Raw genomic sequence first — 12,478 nt, 5'->3', positions numbered from 1 at the left:
AAGAGGACTGGCCACCCCACATAGCCTGGTTCCTCTCTAGGTTTCTTCCTAGGTTTTGGCCTTTCTAGGGAGTTTTTCCTAGCCACCGTGCTTCTACACCTGCATTGCTTGCTGTTTGGGGTTTTAGGCTGGGTTTCTGTACAGCACTTTGAGATATCAGCTGATGTACGAAGGGCTATATAAATACATTTGATTTGATTTGATTTTGATTTGATTTGATTTTTCGCAACATTATTTAAAGATACAGATGATCGGCGGGGTGCTGGACTGTGGCAAGGACAAGTATCCTTTACTGATACTGTGAGAAACAAACACATCCACAATTATCAACACAGATTTACTGAAAGGATGTTTCCTTACTTCTATATGGGGGAAAGCCCCACTCTTCCGATTTGACCAGCTAAGGTTTCTGTAACAGGATTAAACAGTAGTCTAATTTAAGATAGTATGAGCACAAGCAAACAGCCAGAGATGTTGTTTCCTTAAAAAAAATGTAAGATAGCGCTTCTGTGACATAATGTTTTACTCAATTTGTGACTTTCTAGAGCAGGGATCATCAACTAGATTCAGCCACTTCTTCATGAGCGGATGGTTAGGGGGCCGGAACATAATTACAAATTATTTGTAGACTGGAAATTAACCGCAAAATGCCCAAACAGATATAATGTTTGACTAAAACATAATAATTTCAAGCCTTGCTTACAATTGAATACGATCAGACGTGTCTTTATATTATGCGTGGGAATACTTTGGAACAGATTTCTTAAATTAAAATCACTTGGAGCTGATTTCCTGGCATTTTTTAAAGTATTTAATGTCCAACAATAATTATTATTTTGCTCAGAAAACTTGGCGGGGGTAAATCCACAATGGGGAACTCTGATCAAGAGTTTAGGACAAATACACCACAAAGTGTTTTATGTTTGAGAAGAAGAAAACAGACATACTGTAACAATGTGCGGAAGCAGGATCAGGGAGTAAATAAGTTTAATAAATAAATGAACAAAACAAGAAACACGAATAGTGCACCGACATGAAACAGGAACAATGACGACTGGGCAAGAAACTAAAGGGAGTGACATATAAAGGGCAGGTAATCAAGGAGGTGATGGAGTCCAGGTGAGTGTCATTATGTGCGTAATGCTGGTGACAGGTGTGCGCCATTACGAGCAGCCTGGTGACCTAGAGGCCGGAGAGGGAGCACACGTGACACATATGGGAATTGCTTTTTGGCTTACCGGCTAAAATATTGTTCAATATTAGCTAGCTAGCTAATCTAGCTGGCTTGTTATCAATGCATGTTTCATGCCGGATAGCCTTGCATATTTCAAGGGTAACAGGCTTTCTTATTAGTTTTATAAAACAGATGACCTGCGTCTCCAAAACCTGTTCAGCTGTGTCTTTTATTATCTAACAGAACTAGGCTAGCTATTATTAATTTAGCTAGCTGTATGGACCTCATGTCCGAAGCCTGTTACACCCAATGCCATACGTTCATGGACGCGTTATGAATGATCAAAGGTGTGTCACTTTAACATTCGGAGCAGCACTGGAGAAAAGACATTTACAATGGAAGGACTCTTCTTTTTATGAAGGTTCCATTAACTAGAGACCAGTGAACGAATGGAAGCAATGTGACGATCATGTTTCAGGGAGGGAGGGAGGGTGGGGTAGGAAGGAAGGGAGGGGAAGGATTGGGAAGGGAGGGAGGGAAAGAGAGCGAGGGAAAGGGAGGGGAAAGAAGGAAGGGAGGGGAAGGGAGGGGAAGGTAGGGTAAAGGAGAGGAGGGGAAGGGAGGGAGGGAGGGGTTGGGAATGTGTGAGAGACTGAAAAGAAGACAGAGTGGAAGATATCGACACTGGGAGAGAAACAGATGGAGAGAGAGTTGAGGTGTTTCTGATCCCCCCCCCCCCCCCCACACACACACACACACATACACAGACAAACACAAACACATACACAGACAAACACACACAGACAGGTCTGTCAGATGATTTGCATGAATAATTCATCACTGCTTTCGATATTAAACCAAGCTGTCATAACTTGTCATAACCAGAGGTCCCTAAGGTGTTCATCTGTATCTATAGAATGATGTAAGTTTCCAGGCTCTCCACAGTCACTAGTCCTCCCTACCAACTACAGGTCCATTATCAATACACACACAATATCTACACTTGTCAATTATTGACAATGACAAGGGCCCAATAGAATATCATACTCGGACAAAATTAGCGTTAAGCTGTGAGGCTTTGGCATCTGATAGACATCATTATCACTTACAATGTCCTATAATCCATCTATACAGCTAATGAGTTAAGGGGCTTATCAAAATATATAATGTATCTATACAGCTAGCTAAGTGGCTTATCAAAATATATTATTCATCTCTACAGCTAGGGTGTCACGACTTCCGCCGGTCGTCGTCACCGGCTTTCTAGCTGCCACCGATCTACGTTTCTTTTTCTATTTTGTTTTGTCTTGATTGTACACACCTGGTTCCCATTACGTTAATATTATTTTCCCTATTTAACCTTCTGGTTCAAAATATGTTTTGTGCGTGTTTGTTCCTTGTTGAGTGTTAGACTGCTGTGTTATGATGTGTTTTCCCCCTGCGTGGAATTTATGGTTGTTTCTTTTCGAGTAAAGTACGTGATTTTACTCAGTTATGTGTCCTGCACCTGACTCCGCCCTCACCGTTGCACACCTACACTTGACAGCTAATCGGTTTATCAAAATATTTAATGCATCTATACAGCTAGGGAGCTAAGTGGCTTATCAAAATATATAATGCATCTATACAGCTAGTGAGCTAAGTGGCTTATCAAAATATATTATTCATCTCTACAGCTAGGGAGCTAATCGGTTTATCAAAATATATAATGCATTTATAATGCTAGGGAGCTTAGCGGTTTATCAAAATATATAATGCATCTATAATGCTAGGGAGCTAAGTGGCTTATCAAAATATATAATGCATCTATAATGCTAGGGAGCTAAGCAGGTTTGTCAAAATATATAATGCATCTATAATGCTAGGGAGCTAAGTGGCTTATCAAAATATACTATTCATCTCTACAGCTAGGGAGCTAATCGGTTTATCAAAATATATAATGCATTTATAATGCTAGGGAGCTAAGTGGCTTATCAAAATATAGTATTCATCTCTACAGCTAGGGAGCTAATCGGTTTATCAAAATATATAATGCATTTATAATGCTAGGGAGCTAATCGGTTTATCAAAATATATAATGCATTTATAATGCTAGGGAGCTAAGTGGCTTATCAAAATATAGTATTCATCTCTACAGCTAGGGAGCTAATCGGTTTATCAAAATATATAATGCATTTATAATTCTAGGGAGCTTAGCGGTTTATCAAAATATATAATGCATCTATAATGCTAGGGAGCCAAGTGGCTTATCGAAGGAACATACTTTGACGAGGTTCCAGAGATTTATAAGACCCACATACATTATTCATTGGTTACACCTCAGTCACGTGGTTGCGTCGTTGCTATTGTTATCAACGTTCTACAGATCCCGCAGCATATTGATGTCCGACTGATGGTTAATGCTGATTGGGTGATAATGACTGTTTAGTTAAAATTACACTTTAGTGTCCTGGAAATACAACTTTGCCATCATTATGATGTCATCAATTTTACTTGAGAGAGTTGCCAATGTTGTCATGAGCTAGCAAAGTTAGTCAGAAATAGCTAGAAATGCTAACATTAGTGCTGTCCCCACAATCTTAGTTAGCTAGCTAATATTATACTGAATTTAAAGTCAATCTGGCGCCATAAATATTTGCCTCGTTTTGAAATGTCATTGTTTCTAGGCAACAGTATGTAATGCACTTCAGACAAATCTTAATCAACACCTATTAAGACTGCATTAGTAGAATGTAGAATGCTCAGCTTGGCATCAGTCCTAAAACGAACATTCCAAACAATATTGTGATGAAACGTGCAACCCATGAATGTGTTGAGGATATGTGTGCATACTAAAATACCAGGCTGCTGCCTGGCTGGCATCTCATATTGTAAACACAGACGCTGGAAGACAAGAAGCAAGTACAGGGAGTGAACATTTAACAAATAACCAACGTAAAACAAACAAGGACAGCATCTGGACAGTGGAAACATAACGACAATAATGCTGACACCGTGAACAAACTGAAGATCAGACAGATACAGAGGGGCAATCAAAAAAGTAATTGCAGGTGAGTCCAATATTGCACAGATGCGCTTAATGATGGTGACAGGTGTGCGTAATGATGGGCCGCCTGGAGCCCTCTAGCACCACAGAGGGGAAGTGGGAGCAGGCGTGACAGTACCCCCCCTCCCCCCCACCCCCTCTAGGGGCGCCACCTGGGCGTGCCTGGCGCTCCAGTAAAGACTTGGGAGCCGGATGAGCCGGCTGAGGCGTGGAAGCCCGATGAGCCGGCTGAAGCGCGGAAGCCTGACGAGCCAGCTGGGGCGTGGAAGCTTGATGAGCTGGCTGAGGCATGACGTGGGATGGGAGCCTGACGAGCCGGCTGAGGCATGACGTGGGATGGGAGCCTGACGAGCCGGCTGAGGCATGACGTGGGATGGGAGTCCAACAAGACAGCTGAGGCACCGCCGGTTCCTCCGACAGCGGCACACGGACCGGAAGCCAGCAAAAAAATAATAATAATAAAGAATTCCTGATGCCTCACATTGTGGTGTCAGCATTCTGTAAGGACAGATGCTGGGAGACGAGAAGCAAGTACAGAGAGTGAACATTTAATAAATAACTAACATAAAACAAACAAGGACAGCGTCTGGACAGGGGAAACACAACGACAATAATGCTGACACAGGGAACAAACTGAAGAGCAGACAGATATAGAGCGGCAATCAACAAAGAGTCCAGGTGAGTCCATATTACGCAGATGCGTGTTATGATGGTGACAGGTGTGTGTAATGATGGGCCACCTGGCACCCTCGAGCGCCAGAGAGGGGAGTGGGAGCAGGCGTGACACATATATCAGCTTCTCAGATAAACTGAATGTGGAGCAACCACATTCATTACTAAGCCAGTTAAAGGTCACTGCTCTTCATAATAGTTAATAAATCAAATCAAATTTATCCTAGGAACGCGAAGCGAGGCGGCCATCTCTGTCGGCGCCGGAAGTTGTAAAATTGGAAATTGTCAAGGTGTTTGGGCTAAGATAGCAGCAAGATTACCTCTTTTTGCCTCACTTTTCTACTGGAATCCTCACATTCACAAATATTTAAGTACAAGTTGTGGGGATATTTATGTACTTCAGCAGATTATAGTAGTGAAGCCTGTGCTTAAACACAAATGCATGTGCATGTGCACGCGCATGAACACACACACACACACACACACACACACACACACACACACACACACACACACACACAAAACCACCAGTCAAACACTCAGAGCCGATGGGGCTTTTGAGTCTACAGCTTCTTTAAACCCAGAGACAGATTCATACTCAGACGGATAGAGAACATCAAGCTCTGCAGTGTGTTAAGGAGATTTGTCAACCAAACTAAATCAGAGGAGGACCACTGTGATAGACCAAGAAGTAGGGTTAGTTAGTGTTTGGGTATTGTGTTTCTTTGTTTGAGAGTCTGTCTCTGTATTGTTTCTGTCTGTACTGTGTGAATTTGTGTGTACTGTGTGAATCTGTGAGTACTGCGTGAATCTGTGTGTACTCCGGGAATCTGTGTGTACTGAATGTGTGTATGCCCTGGGAAATTGAGCCCCACCTTTGATCTTGTCGCCCAGCAGGCTACACTCGTGGTCTGAGTAATGGACGATGGGTGGAGGGGAGGGGGGTCTGAAACGGTCCTCCTCCATCCTCCTGCGGTGTCTCTCCTCTCTGGCATACAGGCGCTGACGACACTCCCACTCATACAAGTCGTCTCTGGCCTGGGCAAAGTCCACATGGAGCCGCCCTGTGTCCTTCTTGTCTGTACTGGAGCCCAGACGCATACGGTAGCCTGGAGGGAGAGGAAAGGGGGTTGAGGGGAGAGAGAGAGAGAGAAAGAGAGGGGGAGGGGAGAGAGAGAGGGGGTTAAGGTGAGAGAGAGAGTGGGGGGTGGGGGGAGAGAGAGAGTGGGGGGTGGGGGGGGGGAGCGTTAGAACCAATTGGTAACATCACAAGTGACATTTCACTCTGCTAAACATGCAGGTGCAGGGCGATAAAGTGCCGTAAATACCCACAAACCACTTTCTATCAGACACCTGCATCTCTCTCTTGACATCCTCTATTTGGGTTGAAACGATCGGTCCATCCATCGCTCCCCATCCCTCTGAGGCTCTCCTCTTTTTAATCTGTTGGTTCCTGTCACAGCTGCATCCCAGCTAAAGTAGCTTTGTGGGGTTGGAGTAAACACCTTTCTGTTCTCTAAACTAATTCATAGAGAAGACTTGGAGACTAATTGGTCCTCTTGTGACACCCAAGCAAAAACATCTCTCTCTCACTCTCGTTCTCTCTCTCTCGTTCTCTCTCTCTCTCTCTGCTTCCCACTCTCTCTCGTCTCTCTTTCTGTCATCTCTCTTAGATATAGTCTAATAGAGGGAGTCTAATAGCTGGAGTCTAAAAGCTGGAGTTTAATATATGGTAGAATAGAGGGAGTCTAATAGAAGGAGTAAGAGATGGTCTAATAGATGGTCGAATAGAGGGGGTCTAATAGAAGGAGTCTAATAGCTGGAGTCTAATAGCTGAAATCTAATAGATGGTAGAATAGAGGGAGTCTAATAGATGGAGTCTAATAGAGGGAGTAAGAGATGGAGTCTAATAGATGGTCTAATAGAGGGAGTCTAATAAATGGAGTCTAATAGATGGAGTCTAATAGCTGGAGTCTAATAGATGGAATCTAATAACTGGAGTCTAATAGAGGGAGTCTAATAGCTGGAGAATAATAGATGGAGTCTAATAGAGGGAGTCTAATAGATGGAGTCTAATAGAGGGAGTCTAGTAGATGGAGTCTAATAGCTGGAGTCTAATAGATGGAGTCGAATAGAGGGAGTCTAATAACTGGAGTCTAATAGATGGAGTCTAATAGCTGGAGTCTAATAGAGGGAGTTTAATAGCTAGAGTCTAATAGATGGAGTCTAATAGAGGGAGTCTAATAGATGGTGTCTAATAGATGGAGTCTAATAGAGGGAGTCGAATAGAGGGAGTCTAATAACTAGAGTCGAATAGATGGAGTCTAATAGATGGAGTCTAATAACTGGAGTCTATTAACTGGAGTCTAATAGAGTGAGTCTAATAACTGGAGTCTAATAGAGGGAGTCTAATAGAGGGAGTTTAATAGCTGGAGTCTAATAGAGGGAGTCTAATAGAGGGAGTCTAATAGAGTGAGTCTAATAACCGGAGTCTAATAGAGGGAGTCTAATAGAGGGAGTCTAATAGAGGGAGTCTAATAGAGGGAGATTCATACCTGGAGTGTAATAGATGGAGTCTAATAGATGGAGTCTAATAGAGGGAGTCTAATAGAGGGAGTCTAATAGAGGGAGTCTAATAGAGGGAGTCTAATAGATGGAATCTAATAACTGGAGTCTAATAGAGTGAGTCTAATAACTGGAGTCTAATAGAGGGAGTCTAATATAGAGAGTTTAATAACTGGAGTCTAATAGAGGGAGTCTAATAGAGGGAGATTAATAGCTGGAGTATAATAGATGGAGTCTAATAGAGGGAGTCTAATAACTGGAGTCTAATAAAGGGAGTCTAATAGAGAGAGTTTAATAACTGGAGTCTAATAGAGGGAGTCTAATAGAGGGAGATTATTAGCTGGAGTATAATAGATGGAGTCTAATAGAGGGAGTCTAATAGAGGGAGTCTAATAGAGGGAGTCTAATAGATGGAGTCTAATAGATGGAGTCTAATAGAGGGAGTGTAATAGCTGGAGTCTAATAGAGGGAGTCTAATATAGAGAGTTTAATAGCTGGAGTCTAATAGAGGGAGTCTAATAGAGTGAGTCTAGTAACTTGAGTCTAATAGAGGGAGTCTAATAGATGGAGTCTAATAAATTGAATCTAATAGAGGGAGTCTAACAGCTGGAGTCTAATAGCTGGAGTCTAATAGATGGAGTCTAATAGAGGGAGTCTAATAGATGGAGTCTAATAAATGGAGTCTAATAAATTGAGTCTAATAGAGGGAGTCTAATAGAGGGAGTCTAACAGCTGGAGTCTAATAGCTGGAGTCTAATAAATTGAATCTAATAACTGGAGTCTAATAGAGTAAGTCTAATAACTGGAGTCTAATAGAGGGAGTCTAATAACTGGAGTCTAAAAGATGGAGTCTAATATAGGGAGTCTAATAGAGGGAGTCTAATAGATGGAGTCTAATAGAGGGAGTCTAATAGATGGAGTCTAATAGATGGAGTCTAATAGATGGAATCTAATAACTGGAGTCTAATAGAGGGAGTCTAATAGATGGAGTCTAATAGATGGAGTCTAATAGAGGGAGTCTAATAGCTAGAGTCTAATAGATGGAGTCTAATAGCTGAAGTCTAATATATGGAGTCTAATTGCTGAAGTCTAATAGATGGAGTCTAATAGAGGGAGTCTAATAGAGGGAGTCTAATAGAGGGAGTCTAATAGAGGGAGTGTAACAGCTGGAGTCTAATAAATGGATTCTATTAGCTGAAGTCTAATAGATGGAGTCTAATAGAGGGAGTCTAATAGAGGGAGTATAATAGAGGGAGTCTAATAGCTGAAGTCTAATAGATGGAGTCTAATAGCTGAAGTCTAATAAATGGAGTCTAATAGAGGGAGTCTAATAGAGGGAGTCTAATTGAGGGAGTCTAATAAATGGAGTCTAATAGAGGGAGTCTAATAGATGGAATCTAATAACTGGAGTCTAATAGAGTGAGTCTAATAACTGGAGTCTAATAGAGGGAGTCTAATAGAGAGAGTTTAATAACTGGAGTCTAATAGAGGGAGTCTAATAGAGGGAGATTAATAGCTGGAATATAATAGATGGAGTCTAATAGAGGGAGTCTAATAACTGGAGTCTAATAGAGGGAGTCTAATAGAGAGAGTTTAATAACTGGAGTCTAATAGAGGGAGTCTAATAGAGGGAGATTATTAGCTGGAGTATAATAGATGGTCTAATAGAGGGAGTCTAATAGAGGGAGTCTAATAGAGGGAGTCTAATAACTGAAGTCTAATCTATGTAGTCTAATAGATGGAGTCTAATAGATGGAGTCTAATAGAGGGAGTCTAATAGAGGGAGTCTAATAGATGGAGTCTAATAGATGGAGTCTAATAGATGGAGTCTAATAGAGGGAGTCTAATAAATGGAGTATAATAGATGGAGTCTAATAGATGGAGTGTAATAGCTGGAGTCTAATAGAGGGAGTCTAATATAGAGAGTTTAATAGCTGGAGTCTAATAGAGGGAGTCTAATAGAGTGAGTCTAGTAACTTGAGTCTAATAGAGGGAGTCTAATAGATGGAGTCTAATAAATTGAGTCTAATAGAGGGAGTCTAATAGAGGGAGTCTAACAGCTGGAGTCTAATAGCTGGAGTCTAATAAATTGAATCTAATAACTGGAGTCTAATAGAGTAAGTCTAATAACTGGAGTCTAATAGAGGGAGTCTAATAACTGGAGTCTAAAAGATGGAGTCTAATATAGGGAGTCTAATAGAGGGAGTCTAATAGATGGAGTCTAATAGAGGGAGTCTAATAGATGGAGTCTAATAGATGGAGTCTAATAGATGGAGTCTAATAGATGGAGTCTAATAGATGGAATCTAATAACTGGAGTCTAATAGAGGGAGTCTAATAGATGGAGTCTAATAGATGGAGTCTAATAGAGGGAGTCTAATAGCTAGAGTCTAATAGATAGAGTCTAATTGAGGGAGTCTAATAGAGGGAGTCTAATAGAGGGAGTCTAATATATGCAGTGTAACAGCTGGATTCTAATAGCTGGAGTCTAATAGATGGAGTCTAATAGCTGAAGTCTAATATATGGAGTCTAATTGCTGAAGTCTAATAGATGGAGTCTAATAGATGGAGTCTAATAGATGGAGTCTAATAGATGGAATCTAATAACTGGAGTCTAATAGAGGGAGTCTAATAGATGGAGTCTAATAGATGGAGTCTAATAGAGGGAGTCTAATAGCTAGAGTCTAATAGATAGAGTCTAATTGAGGGAGTCTAATAGAGGGAGTCTAATAGAGGGAGTCTAATATATGCAGTGTAACAGCTGGATTCTAATAGCTGGAGTCTAATAGATGGAGTCTAATAGCTGAAGTCTAATATATGGAGTCTAATTGCTGAAGTCTAATAGATGGAGTCTAATAGAGGGAGTCTAATAGAGGGAGTGTAACAGCTGGAGTCTAATAAATGGATTATATTAGCTGAAGTCTAATAGATGGAGTCTAATAGAGGGAGTCTAATAGAGGGAGTATAATAGAGGGAGCCTAATAGAGGGAGTCTAATAGCTGAAGTCTAATAGATGGAGTCTAATAGCTGAAGTCTAATAAATGGAGTCTAATAGAGGGAGTCTAATAGAGGGAGTCTAATAGAGGGAGTCTAATAAATGGAGTCTAATAGAGTAAGTCTAATAACTGGAGTCTAACAGAGGGAGTCTACCAGCTGGAGTCTAATAGCTGGAGTCTAATAACTGGAGTCTAATAGAGTAAGTCTAATAACTGGAGTCTAACAGAGGGAGTCTAATAACTGAAGTCTAATAGATGGAGTCTAATAGCTGGAGTCTAATAGCTGGAGTCTAATAGATCGAGTTTGATAGATGGAGTCTAAAAGAGGGAGTCTAATAGAGGGAGTCTAATAACTGGAGTCTAATCGATGGAGTCTAATAGATGGAATTACATACTAGTAAGGGGATCTGGGACATTTTTTCCAACACTCATAGTTGTCTTCTCATTGACCAACATAGTTAAGGTCTCTGACTGAAGAGGGAGGACATTTATTCCACAACACCTCTAGTTGTCTCCTCATTGACCGACATAGTTAAGGTGTCTGACATGAGACTTGGGCCATTTATTCCACAACACCTCTTGTTGTCTCCTCATTGACCAACATAGTTAAGGTCTCTGACTGAAGAGGGAAGACATTTATTCCACAATACAGCTTGAAGTTTAATAGAAAACGTAGGAAATGTACCAGACAGGAAGAGGGCTCTGTCCACAGTGAACTCTTCGGCAAATCGGATATGGCAGAAGTTCTTCTTGCTCTTTCGGATTGCGATGATCTCCCCCAACTGGCCAAATACCTCCACAATGAGCGCCTCAGTGGCGTTCTCTGGCAGACCACCCACAAACACAGTCTTACAGCCGGGAGGGCGCTCCCTCATGGCCGGAAAGGGAAGGTCTAAGCAACATGAAGAGAGAAAAGAGGGAGATTTATTTAATTGGATGTATGAACACATTCAGGTCTGTACAAGGAAGGAGAGAGGTAAATACATAGAACCCGCAATACACAGAACCCGCAATACACTATTAATACTCTGCTCAAACAGCTTATTGCTGTCTCATTAGCTAATTAGTCTATGGCCGTTTAGCTAGCTAGCCTAATAGACTGTATCTAACTGATGATATCTACACACGCTGTTTCCCCTTTCAATCAAAAACAATGCTTGAAAGGGCCAAGTTGTTAAACACAGTTATATTTAGATACCTACCCAGCTAGCACATTTAATTCCGTGCAAGTTGTGGGAATGTACGTTTTTGGTATCCCATTGTATCTGGTAACAAAGCCATAAGTTTAGTGACTGGTAAAACGGAACGTATTTTAAAATGTTCTTAGAACAGAAGTGAACATTTGCAGGAGGTTTAATTAACATTCTGAGAACAGAAAATATATGTTATTTGAATGTAATTAAAAAACGTTTTGAGAACATTCTCTAAATGTTGTGAATGTTTTGAACGAAATATAATGGTTATTTGGAGGTTTTTTAATAACTTCCTGAAAACTTTCACTAAATGTTTCAATAACACTCCTAGTTTGGGTTAACGTTTTTGAAGTCAAAGCACAGATAGGACACATGGAAATGAATTTGCTGAGGCATTAATAATGCAAACACATTTCTTTTTTTATTGTGGCACAGCGTGAGTGAGATTCAAACATACAGTATGATATTCTTCTCTCTATCCATGGAATTAGTCCACTGTACCACCCGGATGGAGTTAGTATGTCATGTATTTTATAACTCAAAAATAATTCAAAAAGACTCCATTTCAAAGGAAACAAGCACTCAATAAGATCAATTAGTGGGTGCGACCAACAGACCTGAACACACTTAGCAAGATAGAGGATAGAGAGAGTTTTGTTGACACTGAGAACGGAATGTTTTGTTTTTAAATAACATTCTTAGAACGTTATCTGAACGTTATTAATGTTTCTTGTTTTTTTTATGGCAAGTTTTCTTAATATTCTGAAAAATTAAATGAGGAAACCTGCAGAAAACGTTATACTGAAGTACTTAAATTCCCACAGAATAATGTT

The 12,478-nt window shown here is 40.7% G+C and overlaps 1 protein-coding gene across 1 annotated transcript in view; it reads right to left on the bottom strand.

The window, feature by feature from the left end:
* LOC139366026 (ecto-NOX disulfide-thiol exchanger 2-like) overlaps positions 1–12,478 on the bottom strand; it is a 156,007-nt gene that overhangs the window by 76,907 nt on the left and 66,622 nt on the right. Inside the window, exons 4-5 of the mRNA XM_071103105.1 lie at positions 11,138–11,344; positions 5,768–6,001 (exon numbers count right to left, since the gene is read on the bottom strand). Of these exons, the coding sequence (XP_070959206.1) occupies positions 5,768–6,001; positions 11,138–11,344 (441 nt within the window). The remainder of the gene's footprint in view (positions 1–5,767; positions 6,002–11,137; positions 11,345–12,478) is intronic.

The sequence above is a fragment of the Oncorhynchus clarkii genome, chromosome 14 (assembly GCF_045791955.1).
Source record: "Oncorhynchus clarkii lewisi isolate Uvic-CL-2024 chromosome 14, UVic_Ocla_1.0, whole genome shotgun sequence".
Taxonomy (NCBI): Eukaryota; Metazoa; Chordata; class Actinopteri; order Salmoniformes; family Salmonidae; genus Oncorhynchus; species Oncorhynchus clarkii.
The sequence above is the reverse complement of the archived record's forward strand: the minus strand, read 5'-3'. Positions and strand labels throughout refer to the sequence as shown.